General features: G+C 50.1%; 4 protein-coding genes across 4 annotated transcripts; 2 read left to right on the top strand and 2 right to left on the bottom strand.

Moving 5' to 3' along the window:
* Window positions 1–469: 469 nt before the first annotated feature.
* HETIRDRAFT_310579 (uncharacterized protein) lies at window positions 470–1,591 on the top strand (the record flags this gene model as incomplete). Its single annotated transcript, XM_009544442.1, has 2 exons — window positions 470–851; window positions 906–1,591. 2 exons carry the CDS (start codon window positions 470–472, stop codon window positions 1,589–1,591), a joined length of 1,068 nt encoding a protein of 355 aa, XP_009542737.1.
* Window positions 1,592–1,645: 54 nt separating this feature from the next.
* Window positions 1,646–5,257, bottom strand: HETIRDRAFT_380114 (uncharacterized protein; the record flags this gene model as incomplete). Its single annotated transcript, XM_009544441.1, has 5 exons — window positions 1,646–4,500; window positions 4,549–4,812; window positions 4,865–4,902; window positions 4,962–5,083; window positions 5,156–5,257. The coding sequence occupies 5 exons, from the start codon at window positions 5,255–5,257 to the stop codon at window positions 1,784–1,786; spliced, it is 3,243 nt and encodes a 1,080-aa protein (XP_009542736.1). The 3' UTR covers window positions 1,646–1,783.
* Window positions 5,258–5,428: 171 nt separating this feature from the next.
* HETIRDRAFT_154319 (glycosyltransferase family 48 protein) lies at window positions 5,429–11,551 on the bottom strand (the record flags this gene model as incomplete). Its single annotated transcript, XM_009544440.1, has 10 exons — window positions 5,429–5,682; window positions 5,740–5,803; window positions 5,857–5,930; window positions 5,989–6,319; window positions 6,372–7,216; window positions 7,273–7,452; window positions 7,504–10,165; window positions 10,228–10,848; window positions 10,908–10,976; window positions 11,333–11,551. 10 exons carry the CDS (start codon window positions 11,549–11,551, stop codon window positions 5,627–5,629), a joined length of 5,121 nt encoding a protein of 1,706 aa, XP_009542735.1. The 3' UTR covers window positions 5,429–5,626.
* Window positions 11,552–12,090: 539 nt separating this feature from the next.
* HETIRDRAFT_448887 (uncharacterized protein) lies at window positions 12,091–14,077 on the top strand (the record flags this gene model as incomplete). The annotated part of the gene is made up of 3 exons (XM_009544439.1): window positions 12,091–12,784; window positions 13,739–13,872; window positions 13,943–14,077. The coding sequence occupies 3 exons, from the start codon at window positions 12,091–12,093 to the stop codon at window positions 14,075–14,077; spliced, it is 963 nt and encodes a 320-aa protein (XP_009542734.1).
* Window positions 14,078–14,561: the final 484 nt, after the last annotated feature.

Here is a 14,561-nt window from a genome sequence, read left to right as displayed (position 1 = left end):
GCTTGGGGACTTCATGGGGAGAGGACTCGACAGAAGAAACACTGAAGGGTGAGGAGTCATTCTCCTAGAGACTGCTATGGTCAGAGGGGTAGTCTATATCGTTATCATCGGATAGGGGACATTGCTAATCCTGTTGGAGTACGCGGCGCACTCTTTGTCGAATGCTAGAGAGTGGATGTGAAGCTCCAAGGTATCAATCACTAGAAAAGTATACCAGCGGGTCAGTCTAGACGAAGACCAAACAAACACATAAGAACTCGCTTGTGAGGGGTTCAGATGTTCCGCTAAGAGAGCAGTCCCAGTGAGAACACCCTATATCGAGTCTCGACCCTAGCGGTGTTGTGGCGAGGTTCGGAACTGGTTCGGAACGAACTTAGATGGGGGACTACATTACATATGATTCCGTGATCGTCACATCAACGCGCTATGTCACACTACGCGTCTAACGCGTCGTCTCAAGGCCGCCATTATGGACGATCAACGAGACCCTACCGCTCTCTTCTTTGGCAACGATTCCGTAGACCTCTACGCGACTCTCACCCTCACTCAATCTGCGTCATTCGAAGAGATTAAGAGGGCGTACAGGAAACTTGCTCTCATATATCATCCCGACAAACATGCCACCAAAGGCGAATCTGCTAAGGCAGACGCGTCACTCAAGTTCCAACAGATAGGCTTTGCATATGCTGTGTTGAGCGATACAAAAAAGCGGAATCGGTATGACCTGACTGGCAAGACTGATGAGGGATTCGACGTGGGTCTGGGAGAGGACGGATGGGAGGCATACTTCGAGGAGCTGTTCGACAGAGTCACAAGGGAGAAACTTGATCAAATGAAGAAAGAGTATCAGGGTATGGATAGAATTTCTCAACGATATATGTAACCTGACTATACCTTCTCCACAGGTTCTACTGAGGAAACGGAGGACCTCAAGAAGGCATACCTTAACACAGATGGTTCCATTGACGAAATCATGAGCCATATTCCTCATTCAAGGCACGAGGATGAGACACGATTTATCATCTTGATATCGAGTCTTATCACAGAAGGGGTGCTACCCACCAAGTCCGCTTGGATATCGAGCACCAAAGACGAGAAAAGGAAAGTCATCCGGGAGAAGCAAGCTGATAAGGAGGCAGAAGAAGCAGAGGAAATGGCCCGTGAATTGGGAGTCTGGGACGAGTTTTATGGGAGCGGGAAACCTGGTACATGCAAAGGAAAGGCGAAGGGAAAGGGGAAAGAGAAGAAAGACGATGAAGATGGGGAGGATGAGGAGGACCATTCCGCGCTGCAGGCACTCATCTTGAAAAAGAAGAAAAATGCGGACAGCTTCATCGACAATCTCGCTGCCAAGTACGCGGAGCCTCAGCCGAGGGGCAAGGGCAAAGGTAAACGGAAAGCTGACTTAGAGGAAGTAGAAGATGGCGCAGAGTCTCCGAAGAAGAGGAGACGAGGCGTCGCTGTTCACCCTCCAGACATAGATGACAAGGAGTTTCAGAAGCTACGACAGAAGCTGTTCGGGGACAAAACGAAGTCCTTTGGAGAGGGCTCGACGAAGAGCAGAAAGGGCAGAGTACGAAAAGGAAAGTAGGGCCATAATTACCTATTTGACTCCGCTGTATTCTGTTTTCTCACCTTGTACTTTGAGTTTTGATCATGCTTGCAAGTTTTCATCTGAATTGCACTATATAATAGTAATGATGGACGTCCGAACATGAAAGAAAGCAAAGCAGTAGATGCAGACATGGGTATACGGGCTCTTTGTCCTACCGCCTTGTGGAACTTACACGTATCGTACAGAATCAATCCCAAGACTCCGTCGCGCATGGATGATAGCAACCAGCTCCTTGATGGACTCTTCCAAGATGACCACGTTATCCAACAACTGTGATAAAGTCACTGTCCTGGTCTTTTCCGACTGGGTCTGTTCTTCCGATTCTTCCACCTTCCCCTCACCCCACCCTGACATAAACACGTCCTCTTCTTCTGCATTGAACTTACGTGGCTTCGCAGGTGTCCACGGGCCAGCCGATGGTAAGGGCGCCTCGAATGGCTCGACAACGATGGATCCCGTCTGTTGGTAATGCGGCCCAAAAGGACTCGCAGCCACATTCTTGGAAGGCGTATTTGCATCCGCCAGAGAAGAAGTTTGTTTTGAATGAGTAGGTTTCGACTTTCTTGGCGTCAGGAACGAGACAAACGAGTTTGCCTTCTTTGGAGTGGGTTTCGGTTTTTGTGGTGTCTCAGGGAGCGCAGCGGGAGTAGTCGGACGAAGTTGGATAGTAGCACCGGCTTCATCTAAATCCAAGGCAAGGGTCAATGCGTCTGTCAAGTTCTCCGAGAACAGAAGACCTTGTCGACGTTCAAGGAGGTACTTGTCAAAGTTATCGACAAGCTGGCGATATCGTTCCAGTTGACCGACCAATCCCTGGAAGATGGTGTGCACGACTGGCCGCAAGGAGTCATCCAAGCTCGATGCGGGGAGGGTCCATGATTCGGATCCCAACTTCTCTTCGATTTGATAGTCAATCGAGCGATCGTCGCCGTCTTCTGGATCTGATATACCACTATCCCTGTATCCAAGAACCATTTGCTCCTCCTTGTAACCAAAAGTCAACCACCCCGCCAGGGAGCGATTGGCATCGAACGCCAGCGTAGCTAGCACACCGGTCAGTGCGATATTGAACTCCGGGGTGTTTGATAAGAACCTGCGCAGTGACTCCAGAACCAATGATAAGATGGGGTCGTTGGGGTTAAGTCGGTGTTTCAGTTTCTCTCGCGATTCGCCATTATGATCCATCCAGAACGAGCTATACTCTTGAATGGCAATGAGGGCATCTGCGAGGTACTTGTCGTAGCCCGTGCTGAATGTATCGCCGACATATAGTGGATCAAATCGCGAGATTAGATTCAGGTATAAACCCATTTCACGCTCGTGAGTTGAGTATGTGGTATTTGGTTGAGAATAAATAGGGCCATTCGATATTGGTGAAAGAAGGTCGTCTGCACCGGGGTAGACGAACATCTCTTCCCCCTCGTCGTTGTCGCCGTTGTCATCCACGGGCGTTGTAGCCTTCCTTGCCTGGGGGAGGGGATTGATTATAGCAGGTATCGGGAAGCTCGTAGCCCTGGAATCATATATGACTCTAAGCAGCTGTTCTGCACAGAGCTGATTGTGTTCGTACAGCAGTGACTGAAGCAACTGCAAAGCAGCAGCTGCAGTAGGCTGATTACTGGAACGAAGATTGGAGAGGAGCAGATCCTTGAGAGTGAACCGACCCATGGATGTAAAGTACTCCGATTGCCGTCTAGAGTCTGGCGCCTCCATTTCCAGCAGGACCATAGCGCTACTCTTTCGTCGAATCTTCTTCATTTGCTTGTCGGTTCTTTTGGTCTGGGGTGGTGCATTCTGGTCAAGGGTGAGCATGCTATGAGGCCGTTGGCGAGTGCGCGTAACTTCGTCATTATCTTCGCTCATGAGGAAATCGACGAGGAGATTGGCAAGTTGGCCATCGTGGAGAGTTCGAATCATGATCTCAATATAGGACATCACTGCCACAGCGCTCCCATCTGCGTCCGAACATTCGAGGATGGAAGGGTAGAGGACGTTTTCGAGGAAAATTCGTCGAAAAGCATCTAGGATGGATTGAACGATCGCGCTGCCGACAAGGGTCGATGCATCGAGACTAGATTCAGCATCTTCGTGAACCACATTCCGTCGAAACACGTCTTCCAGGAACTCAAGGAGCTTCAAGAAGTGGTCCAGTCGAGATCTGAAATCAGGGTTCGTAGATATCTCTACTCCCATACCTGGAAGCTTCTCTCGGGTCGCTTCAAGAGCTGCAGCCTCTTCCGCCTCGATTGGGTTATTCCCGAGAACCATGCTATTCCCTTGAGCGCCATCCGCCGGGACGGGAGGTCGGATCTCTAGTTTTGATGGAAGGAGGGAGTAGACGGCACCAACACCTGCTCCAAGAACTTCGGAAAAATCGCCATCCAGAATATACTCAGCAAGCGAGAGAGCAGCATCAGTGATCGGATCTGAAGCAGGCGTGTTGAGTGAGAGTGAAGGAGACGAGGGATCCTCCCCGGCTAATTTGTGAATTTGTTCGCCAGGAGACATGGCAACGTCCATCAGGAAAAGGAGCCCAGCTCGCGCAAAGTCGCCAATCTGCCCCTCACGATGAACAAAGCGAAGGAGATAATTGAAGAGGAGAAATTCGTATTCGGTTTTTCTTGTGTGGGACGACCCATGCGCAGGCTCCTGAGATGATGAAAGGGAGGGAGGACGATCGTTCCTTGAAGTCTCAGACGTAGCAGGTTGGCTATTTCCTGCCTCCTCTTTGACTTCTTCGTCCTCTTCTTCTTCTTCTTCATCCTCCTCCTCGTCTACCGAAAATAGTGGTTCGGAGTGATACCAATGCTTGTCGTGGAAGAATATCATGAGCAATTCTCTGTATGTTCGGATGCGGCTGCAAAGGATGCACAAGAGATTTACCACTGTGGGACTCATCAGTAGAATGAGAGCGAGAAAGATACTGTGCTCACAGTCTTCCTCGTACTCAGATGGTAAACTACGAACCGCGTTTCCAGCGGCACCCATGACCTTTCGACTTCGATTGTCCATCTGTTCCTGAAGATCGTCACCAACACAGTTTCTCAACAGACGAAGGACTGCTTTATGCACAGCAGAGTGAACAAGGAACTGCTCGTCCAGTAAAACGACCATGTTCTGAACGGCGCGAAGGACTTCAGCTTGAATGCCTGACGGACGATCTGCCTCGCTCAGTCGGACAAGGGTACCAAGCACGTCTTCCACGCACAGTAAGAGTCGTGTGAGTGGAGGAAAGTGCAGGGAGCTCACCGTTCTTCAAAAGATATTCCAAACAAACACCAGTTGCCCTGTTAAGATGGCCCTAAGTGAGCGCATGAATAGATGCACTTCACGACAGTGTACCAACCCTTCCTCAGTCCTAGTCGACTCTAAAACCAACAAATCCACCATAGATTTGAGATGAACAGGGACATCTGTAGACTTAATCCCCCTAGTCAGCTGTCGTTCATCCGGGTGCAGTAGTGTGTTCTAGAGGCAAGGCACAATAATGAGGGATCGAGAATAAGAGGCTATCATGAAGTAGCGTGAACGATAGTGCACCTTGACAAGGAGCCATGATTGATGGAACTCTAGAGCATAATCATGAGAAGGCTTAGGAGAAGGTTGACTACCGGAACGCAAGAACTTTGAAAAGTAGTCCATATCAGCAGCTATCGACTGGCAACAGCCAGACTATGGCAGCTGCAACGAATTGCCCTCACTCAAGAATTCAGATTCAGATCGGCGACATATCACGATCACGTGCGCTTCTATAAATGTTTGCAACTGTTCTCTCATTCAAGATAAGTTGAAAGAAATCCATGTTCAACGAATAGCGATGAGAATGCAGTCTAGTATAGTACTATATGGGTCATTACATGAACCAAAGACACATCATAGGTATGTTGTCCATATACAAGTGAAGATCTATCTTCCTGTGCCACTGCGAAACCTGGATATCAATACGTCTTCGAATGCGGAACGGTACTAAAGTATCCAAGTCGCATCTGGCAATCGTATAGATTGTATTGATTAGATATTTTGACAAATAGTGCAGTTGAACGTGATCTCGTTCCGGAAGAGCGCAGCTAGAAGGTTGGTGTTAGTCAATGTACTGATGGAAAATGAGGAGAGGTGTCACGTACGGAGAACAAGCAATGCAGCTAGGAAAGCCACGACGACGACATAAAGAATGGTATACTTGAAGACCTGGAGAGAGACATGAGCCAAAGTGATACTCAATACACCCAACATGAACATACAATCCAGCGACGTTGCCGCTTTTGCTTCGTAGAGAACAGTGGAGGGCGGATCTGCTTGGACGGCCGCAGCCAGACTACCAGAGAGCCAGGGAGTCAGAGGTTAGAAACACTAATCAAGTTAACAAGACCTACATAACATCGTGGAGTGTATTCGATCGAAGTATGGGATCAGAAGGGGCGGAGTCATGATGATCAACAGAATGTGCGCCAAGAGGAAATCAGATGTCCACAGTGACATCTCCACGACCTTGACGATGAACTCGCGAGCGGGCTGCGACATAGCGGAAGTGCCAAGACCGCGCCCGTACCACTTACCTGTCCACCATGCCCGATTCGTCTCATCGTGCTTGAACTCACGAGAGAGGAAGACAGCAATCAGGATTTTCTGGATAGCACGCTGAATTGCGACTATACTGATGACTCCCAGAACTGCGTGGGAAGCATCCCAAAGTTCAAGGAACCACTAAATAGAGATGTCAATGCCAAATGAGATGATGGCGAGAGGAAAGACATACGAAAAATTCGAAGAATGCGATCATGCCAAGTAAACCACCGAAATGGGCAACGGACGCGACGACAGAGCCAAACTTCGCCCACGAACTGAGCATGGGCCCAAGGAACAGCGAGACGAAGAATAAGGTCAATAGGATCGCAGCATTCCACACTACAGGGCCGACAGCGATGATGGCAATGCGAATCAAGGGACTGGGAGGCTGATTACCATTCCTATCGGGGAAGGATTTAACGAACATGTAGGCAACAACGAATATGGTGGCGACGCAGATTGGCCAGACAATCTCAGAGAAGATGACTGTTCTCCAACCGGCACGAGGAACGTCTCCTGACAGCTTTTCGGACGGGTGACCGAGCTTCTTCTTCTTGTACCCAGTGATCATGGTTCGAGACAGACGACAATATCCATACCAGCTGCTAGCCTTCGTCCTTGAATTACCGCGTGACATCCAGCGCAAGAATTCTCGGTAATCAATGATGAAGTCGGCGAAAGAGAACTGATGAGGATTGAAGACGAAAGGAGCAATGCAAAGTGATAGCACAGAGATCCAGAAGTAGATCAGGTGAGGAATCCAGAGGGCCATTGTAGTGTAGAGTAGGAGGAGAAGATTCCGCATACCCATGTAGATACTCGGGCCAGCGAATCGGGAGTAGAGGATGGTGAAAGATATTCGGGTTGTTGCAAAACCGCGTCCTGTTGCGATGTAGCGTGCGCCACCGAATGTCAAGTTGCTTAAGATAGCCTGCGAGTAAATCTGGGTGGAAAATACTTCGAAGATGGGCGATAGTGACAGGAAGTGTTTCGCAAGACGAATAAGGGCCTTGCCTGTTCCTCGCTCAACCAATTCTAAGGGGTAAAGCGATCAATGAAACGATTCCAGCATAAAAAGGATACAGTTATACCTTGCAAAAACAATGGTAGGAAGGCAATGAAGAAGACCAAGAAGATGGACACGATGCAACGCTTCACCCATTCAAATACAGGAAGCAGGTTGTAGCATCCGGGTTGTCCACTTATCACATTGCCCTGTGAATCAACTCTGCATATGGAGAGCTGCTTGTTCAATGTGCCGATGTAGAGCACTAGAGGGCGCTATTAGAAAAGGAACACCGCAAGCGCGAATCACAACTTACTAGTCACCATGAACACCTGGATAGAGTAGATGACAAGGATATTGTTGATGTGGAAACCGGGATGAGCGTAGTAGAATGTGAGGAACCGATCGATCGGAAGTTGTGTGCCAAGGTAATAGTACTCTCTACTGAGCATCTGCTCACCCATACCGGTACCAATCTTCGTCTGGAAGTTGAGGATGGTACCGAAACCGAGATCTCGACCTTTTCCGCATTGGTAGTACTCTGAATGCTTGATGCGTCCACCGCGACCGAAGGCATTCATACCAGCGAAGATATCCTCGTTCAAGTGGAGACCCTTCTGGGCCTTGGATATACCACCACGAGTGGTCATGAACGTCGCATGCAAGAAATCAGGGTGACCATAGTGCAACTTCCCGCCGATCCATGCCAGAGCACGAGCTGTCATGGTACCAAACGTCTGTTCTTTTCCGGCGGCGATGTCACCCAAGATGCCGATGTTCTCCGAGAAGATGTACTCGCGAGTACCGATGATAGCGACCGGCGACTTCTTGAACTCCTTGTGACCCCATTGAGCGTAAGGGCTCTGACTAGATATCGAGTACTCCTCGAATTCGCCAAGGACATTTCGAATCTTGATGCACTCTTCTAGGTAATTGTCTTGATTGGCATCGATGACCTGTAAGTATTCGCCGCGGTAAAAGATGATCGCGTGATTCTGGTTATCAGATTTGCCGTCTCCGAGAATGGGATTACCAGCAAGCTCGATACGGAATTTGGGTCTTCTCTTGCCGGTCTCCTCGTCCAGCTCGGAATGGCCGTCGATGAGCACAGAGAACATACGAGGGTCACCGCCCTTGGGGCCGGGCTCCTCATCGAGATACGCAATTTGGAGGTCAGGATACGCACGGAGCAAGAACTCGGCATTCTCGCGTTCTTCCTTGTTGAACTTGGCGTAGCGCTGCATAGAAATGACAAACTTGAACTTGCGTCTAGCCATGCGCTCGAGCTCGCGTTCCAACCGGTCAGTATTGCCACCAAACATCTGAACAACATCAGGGTTCTCGACTCGGTAGAGTAATTTGATAGCCTTGGAGTAATTCATCATCCCGGAGACTGTACGATACAGCGTCTGTGCCCGGAGCGAAGCCCAGATACGGGTACGAAGGGTATATTCGGGAGACGCCGTCTTGAAGCCGATGCAGTAGAAAGGAAGATCATCAGTCTTGCTCTGTGACTTCTCATCATCGTCGGGCGACTCCTCAGCCAGAATTTTTGTGTCCTTGACAAAGTTATCCCATTCGACAGGGTGCAACTGCTTCAAGTACTCCAGCTGCGTGACACGAGTGTTATGGTCCTCCTCTCTGATGATCTCGCGCAAGCTCAACAAGATCTTCTCCGAATAATGAGGGACGAGCACGGTGTACGTAGGCATAGCGTCGACGGGGAGAGGCTCTGGGAGTGCAGTCGTAAGGGAGGATGCGAAGAAAGAAATACGCCGCTCCGCTTCGCCACCAGCTGGGAAGAAGTTACCCTTGAAACCATTCCCTTCATTGTTCGTGAAAAAGGGTGGGGCTCGGAGGGTACGGCGTCCATCAGGACCATCGGTTTGGTGGTAGAGAAGGCGCTGTACGTTGTCAATGGAAAGGAGATGCTCGCGATACATGGAGATGATGATGGCATTCCAGATCTGAGAGACGAGAACTTTGGGCTTGTACTTAACCTCCATGTCGCCAGTGGCCAGAAGCTTGGCGTAGATGCGCTTGGGCAAGCGGGTATACACGTCTTTCCAAGGTGTCCAAATGGACAGGCCAAGTGCGAAAGAGCGTCCGATGGAAAATACGACAACCCAAATGATGTACCACAAGTACGTGTCCAAGAAGAAGAGCACCAAGTCCATGACATACATGATGGCGAGCGTGAATGGGACTTGATTGGCGCACAGGGCAGAGCCGAGTAACTTGTCATTGCAGTTCTGAACCTTGGTACGAGCCATGACAGCGATGGGGCTACTGAATGACGAAGTTAGGAAAAAATACGATTCCGCAAACTTGCAGCCAAAGACGAGGAGCCAAAGTATGATGGACGCTGCACGAGCAGAGCGAGGAAGATCGGGATAGGACGCTGTGAAGGTCTGCGAAGCCATGTACTTCCTTGATTTGCCAGCGACACGATCACCGAACATACGTCCTGATGGTAGAAGACCGAAGACCAAGGTCACGACGACGGAAATGAAGAACTGGACGATGCCGATAATGAGGGGAATCTGTGAATTCGTATCCACACCATCCACCTTCGCAATGTACACTGTCGGGCCAGCCGTGATTGCGAGAATTATTAAAAGGAATATGAAACGAGTCGTTAGGTGAGAGGCGTTATTCCACGTCGTAGGGATATAGAGAAACTCCGCGATCGTCGCAAGAAGCATGATAGTGGTCGAAACAGCTCCTCCAAGAGCAGTCGCTGACCACGTCATAGGCGCCGATGGAAACTGCTTATTACGGGGCGCGTAAACCTTTGGGGAGTTGAAGGCAGTGTAAAACCAGTAGACAGCGATGTGCAATATCCAGATGCGGTTGAAGTTGACCAAGAGATGCGCAGATGAGCGCTTCTCGAAGTAGGTCTTGAAAAAAACACGGTTCCAGTCGATACGACTGAATTTCATGAACCGTTGGGCGGGAGGTACGTCAACCAGGCGAGACTAGGCGCAAATAGTCAATAAGGATGTCCATGTGTATTCAAGATACAACCACTATGGCGCACCTTATCGGTGAGAACGATCCTCGCAAGGCCCTCAGGATACCAGAACAACTGGTTAATATCGTCATACCCGATGATCTGATGATGGTCCCGTTCCCTCCTCACATACTTTCCATCCACAGACTCATACCCTTGATCACGCATGAAGCGATACAAAGGTTTGATGATCGTCTCAAGATAGACACCTTCCGGTACTGGGTCAACCCGGTTTTGACACTCAGGACTCCTATAATAATCGTCGGCACATTTGAAGATGAAGCATAGGCACTCCGGCGTGAGACGAACATTGCCGGCCTCTCCCCAGCACAGCAAATAGAGGGCAAGCTGCCGGAGGCGGTCGTACTGGCTCATGTTGTTCATGGCATTGCGCCATCGGTTCAAAGCAGTGTCAAGAGACTTGGCACCGGTTGACTTCGCCGTGGTCCCCCTGACACTCTTCAGGCGTTGCAGGCCAGGGTTTTGTGACTGGCCGACGGCATCGTCGAGATTGAGCTGAGCGGCGAAATACCACTTGCGGTAATTGGCATGTTGGCCCCCAATGTAGTCAGCATGCAAAGTGAGAAGCGCTTGATTTGGAGACATTCGCGACGCGCGGGAGTCGAGCAAGTGCATCAGGAAGTCAAACTGACGAAAACCGGAGTTAAATACAGCTACCCATAACTTCTCGCAACACAGAATCGTACCTGGTTTCGCATAGAGTCCCTCTGGAAACCGAACTTCTGAGTAAGATCGAGGAAAATGTCCTCAATTTCCTCATAGGAGATTGGTATTTGTTTCTCTGCAGACCAAGCAGGATAAGGGTCGGATGAACCTGCAGGCCCAGGTTGAGGCATCCCGCTCATACGTGAGTCGATAGATGGGGCGTAACTGCGGCTGTGACCACCGTCTGATTCTGTTTCGCCACGACGACCTACATGACGGGAGAATGAAGGATGAGCATGTGACCAAGAGGGGGAACATAAATCACCGGAGCGGCAGTGACAGTTATTAAAACACGTCGTTACTCAAGGCCTCCACAGGTTCACAGTGACGACGACATGGGCATGTCGTCTGGAGTCATATGTGGAACCCAGAAGAGAAAAGAACCCGACATGGGGGCTGAAGTAACGCATGCAATGGCTGACATACCGTACGGGTCAAACTGGCCTGGCTGGTCGTAGTACTGCTCATTACCAGCAAGGTGGGCAGTGCTGTCGGTGCGAGCGCCGTAGTGATCGCTCGCGTCGGATTCGGCATCATAGTCGCCCCCAGGACGGGAATACTGTTGGGATGGATTGGCGAAAGGATTTCTAGGGTCTGGCTGACCGTAACCTGGACGAGCAGCCATGGGAGGTATAGGTCTTAGAGATAGGCAGTGTAGACGTTGATCTGTAGCTGAAAAGAGTGAACGATCGACGAAGAGGAAAGCAAGAGCTTGAGGCAAGGATCTGATGGGAAGGCTGAGGTTACCAGCGACCCTCAGACGTTGTGAGAGGAAGAGTGATATCCGGCCGCTATTTACTCTTGTATTTCCCTTCGTAGTCAGGCAATGCGGTACATAAGCATAAGCGCGCGCTGCTTCTTACTCCGCTGCTGACAAATTTCCATCTCGTTGCATGGAATAATTCAAAATTATTCCATGCTGAGCCTGACGTCTCAAAGATCTCATCACTAGTACCCCTGCTGGTGCATCGCATAAATGCGACACTGCCGCACCTTGCCGCACTGGCTAGGGTATCCGGTGACTAATCGAAGAGGTAAAACATGTTTTAAAATAGTTTTGATGATGCAAATCACGTGCTTATGTGGAGCGCGTCGACGCGTCGACGCGTTCAGCCGCTCAAGTCGTTCCGCCACTCAGATTTCTCACTTGCCCTTTCTTTGCCAATGGATAAACCCATCATCCTCTGGCAGACTAGGCCTGAGATCTCTACTGATGACGCCGGCACGACGATAGCCAGTGTTGTGCTCCCTCCACCCGCCCTCTACGATCCAGGACCTTACGAGAAGTCTATGCTGGAACCGACAGCACATCTGCGCTACGTCCCGTCTCTGGCTTATTTCTGTATCCAAAAATTGATTGAATATGCTGATCAATGTGACTTCGGCCTCTGGTCTTCGCGATACGAACGGCCTGCCTCATTTCTTTCGTACGACATCCTCCGCGCCCTCATCCCCTCATACCTTCCCGCTACTGATGCGACTTCACATGACGACATCCGGATGTCTGAAGTGGACCCACGCTTATGGGCTGTTATACTCCAAGTCTTCACGGAAGTACCCGATGTCATGCGCATTTATCCTATTGCACTCTCCGATAAGCACCTGCCTCTCCTCCAGCGCATACCATCAACTTCCAATTACTCCCTTCTGACGGCTCTCCAACTTCCTGGATGCACTCACCTGACGGACGATACGATAATCCAGCTCAAGGCTTTGAATGGACTTTGTGCGTTCGATGCCAGCGAGACGAAGCTGACTGCACAGGGCATCTCTCGACTTGCAGGCACGATGTCATGGTCTCTAGAAGGTGACCGGGATCAAAGACGAGGCCCGTGGCAACTTCGTATCCTGCGGCTGCGTAAGTGCACGCAGATTGGGGATGAAATCTCCAAATGCATCTCCAGATTTCCTCTACTCTGTGTCGTAGGTGAGGCAATGCAATGAAAATTGGGATCATCACTCAACTCACAAGAGCCGTGATTATGTAGATCTTCGCGGGACAAGATGCTCGTGCAGGGTCCTTCAAACGCTCAGTGCGTTTCGCCCAGCCACAAACAACGCTTTGTTCCATCCTGCTAGCCTTCTCGACTCGCTCTCAGAATTATCTTCATGTCCGTCCTTATTTTCATCAACAAATCCTTTTGTTCTCCATATCGACCGCCGTGACTATGGTATCTCACGTCAAGGGCGCAGGCTGCATAACTCGATCCCACTGTCCAATAGGCCCCGGCCTACCGTTGCGCCAGAGGATACCTACATTGTGCTTTCTACTTCTGAAGGGTCAACAACATCTAGAACTGGAAAAAGGGCGAGAGTCGCCATGGGAAATTCGGAAACGTTAGCTCGCAATATTGATCGGCGCGAAAAGGAGATGCAGCACGCGTTCAATTCTGTTGCGTGGAAAGAGCGACATGAGAGACTGCAGAAAGAGAGCATGGCTCAGTATAACATCGATGATCTTTCAGATCCCTCTGAGATGGACGTGGACTCGTACCGAGCGCCATTAAAACGGCACCGTGAAAACGCTAGGCCAACGCGAAATTCTTCGCTCAGCGACGATCGTCAAAACCATTTGTCTGTGAGGGTGCGTCTGAAGCTTATCTCTCACAAAGCTTGTAATTGATCAGTCATCCTTGGGCCTATCATGTGAACCAGCATTTATCAACCGCAGCAAGTCGCTCGAATACACAAACTTCACAGGTGTATTCACGTCACGAATTGCAAGGAATCTCACTCGCTAAATCATCTACGTCTTCCCAAACCGCATCGGGTCATCGGTCAAGCCTAAGTTCACATTTGGACAATGCTGCAGGTACTTCTAGGGCGCGGTCTCCACGACCACAACTGTCACGCAGCAATCTACTAGACGTTCGACCATCACCGCCACCGCCACCGCCGGCACGTTATGCTGCATCTACCCTCGGTTTGCTTCCACAGATCTATCAGGTGTCCGTAGCACCGACCGGGTCTCTACATCTACCGGATGTCACAAAACATAATCCTACCCATTCTACAGCCACACCTGCTCTTACATCCCGACTCCATTGGACTCTCGATCACGCTACATCTGAACAGGGCCAGTACCACATACAACAAGCAGCACCTAGTGGTGCTCAACTTCGACTCCTTTCCGACGCGGATGCTCAGATAAACGACCTAGTGAACTCTGTAGCCACCGAAGAGTCTAACTCAATAGTAGCCCACCGTTCTGCACTAGCTTTTTACACTTCTCCTCTAGTTCGACTGGTTGATGATGTTTCACGTCGCATCGCACCAAGAGATATTCTGCGACAGGACCGAGCGCACGCACCGAAAGATGAGACTCTCGAGAACTCTCTCAAGCTCTCTCGTGATCCTCCGCCTTGGAGTCTCATGCACAAACCCCCACCTCAAGTGTCCAATGTTACCCGAACAACCGATGAACCTGCAATTATTAACCGCTCAAGCGCACACGCGAAGAGAAACATCCAAAATGTGAATGCCATGCTGGCGAAGCGAGTCAAGACAACACACTGGCAGGCGGATGGATTTCATGACAAGACTCGGTCGCCCGCGGCACCAGTAAGGTTAGCAGGCCCAAAAAATCCCTTTTTACAGCAGCGATTTGGTGGACCTGGGAGCAAAGCTTCCACCAG

The sequence above is a fragment of the Heterobasidion irregulare genome (assembly GCF_000320585.1).
Source record: "Heterobasidion irregulare TC 32-1 unplaced genomic scaffold scaffold_02, whole genome shotgun sequence".
NCBI lineage: Eukaryota > Fungi > Basidiomycota > Agaricomycetes > Russulales > Bondarzewiaceae > Heterobasidion > Heterobasidion irregulare.
This window is presented reverse-complemented; position numbering and strand designations above follow the sequence as displayed.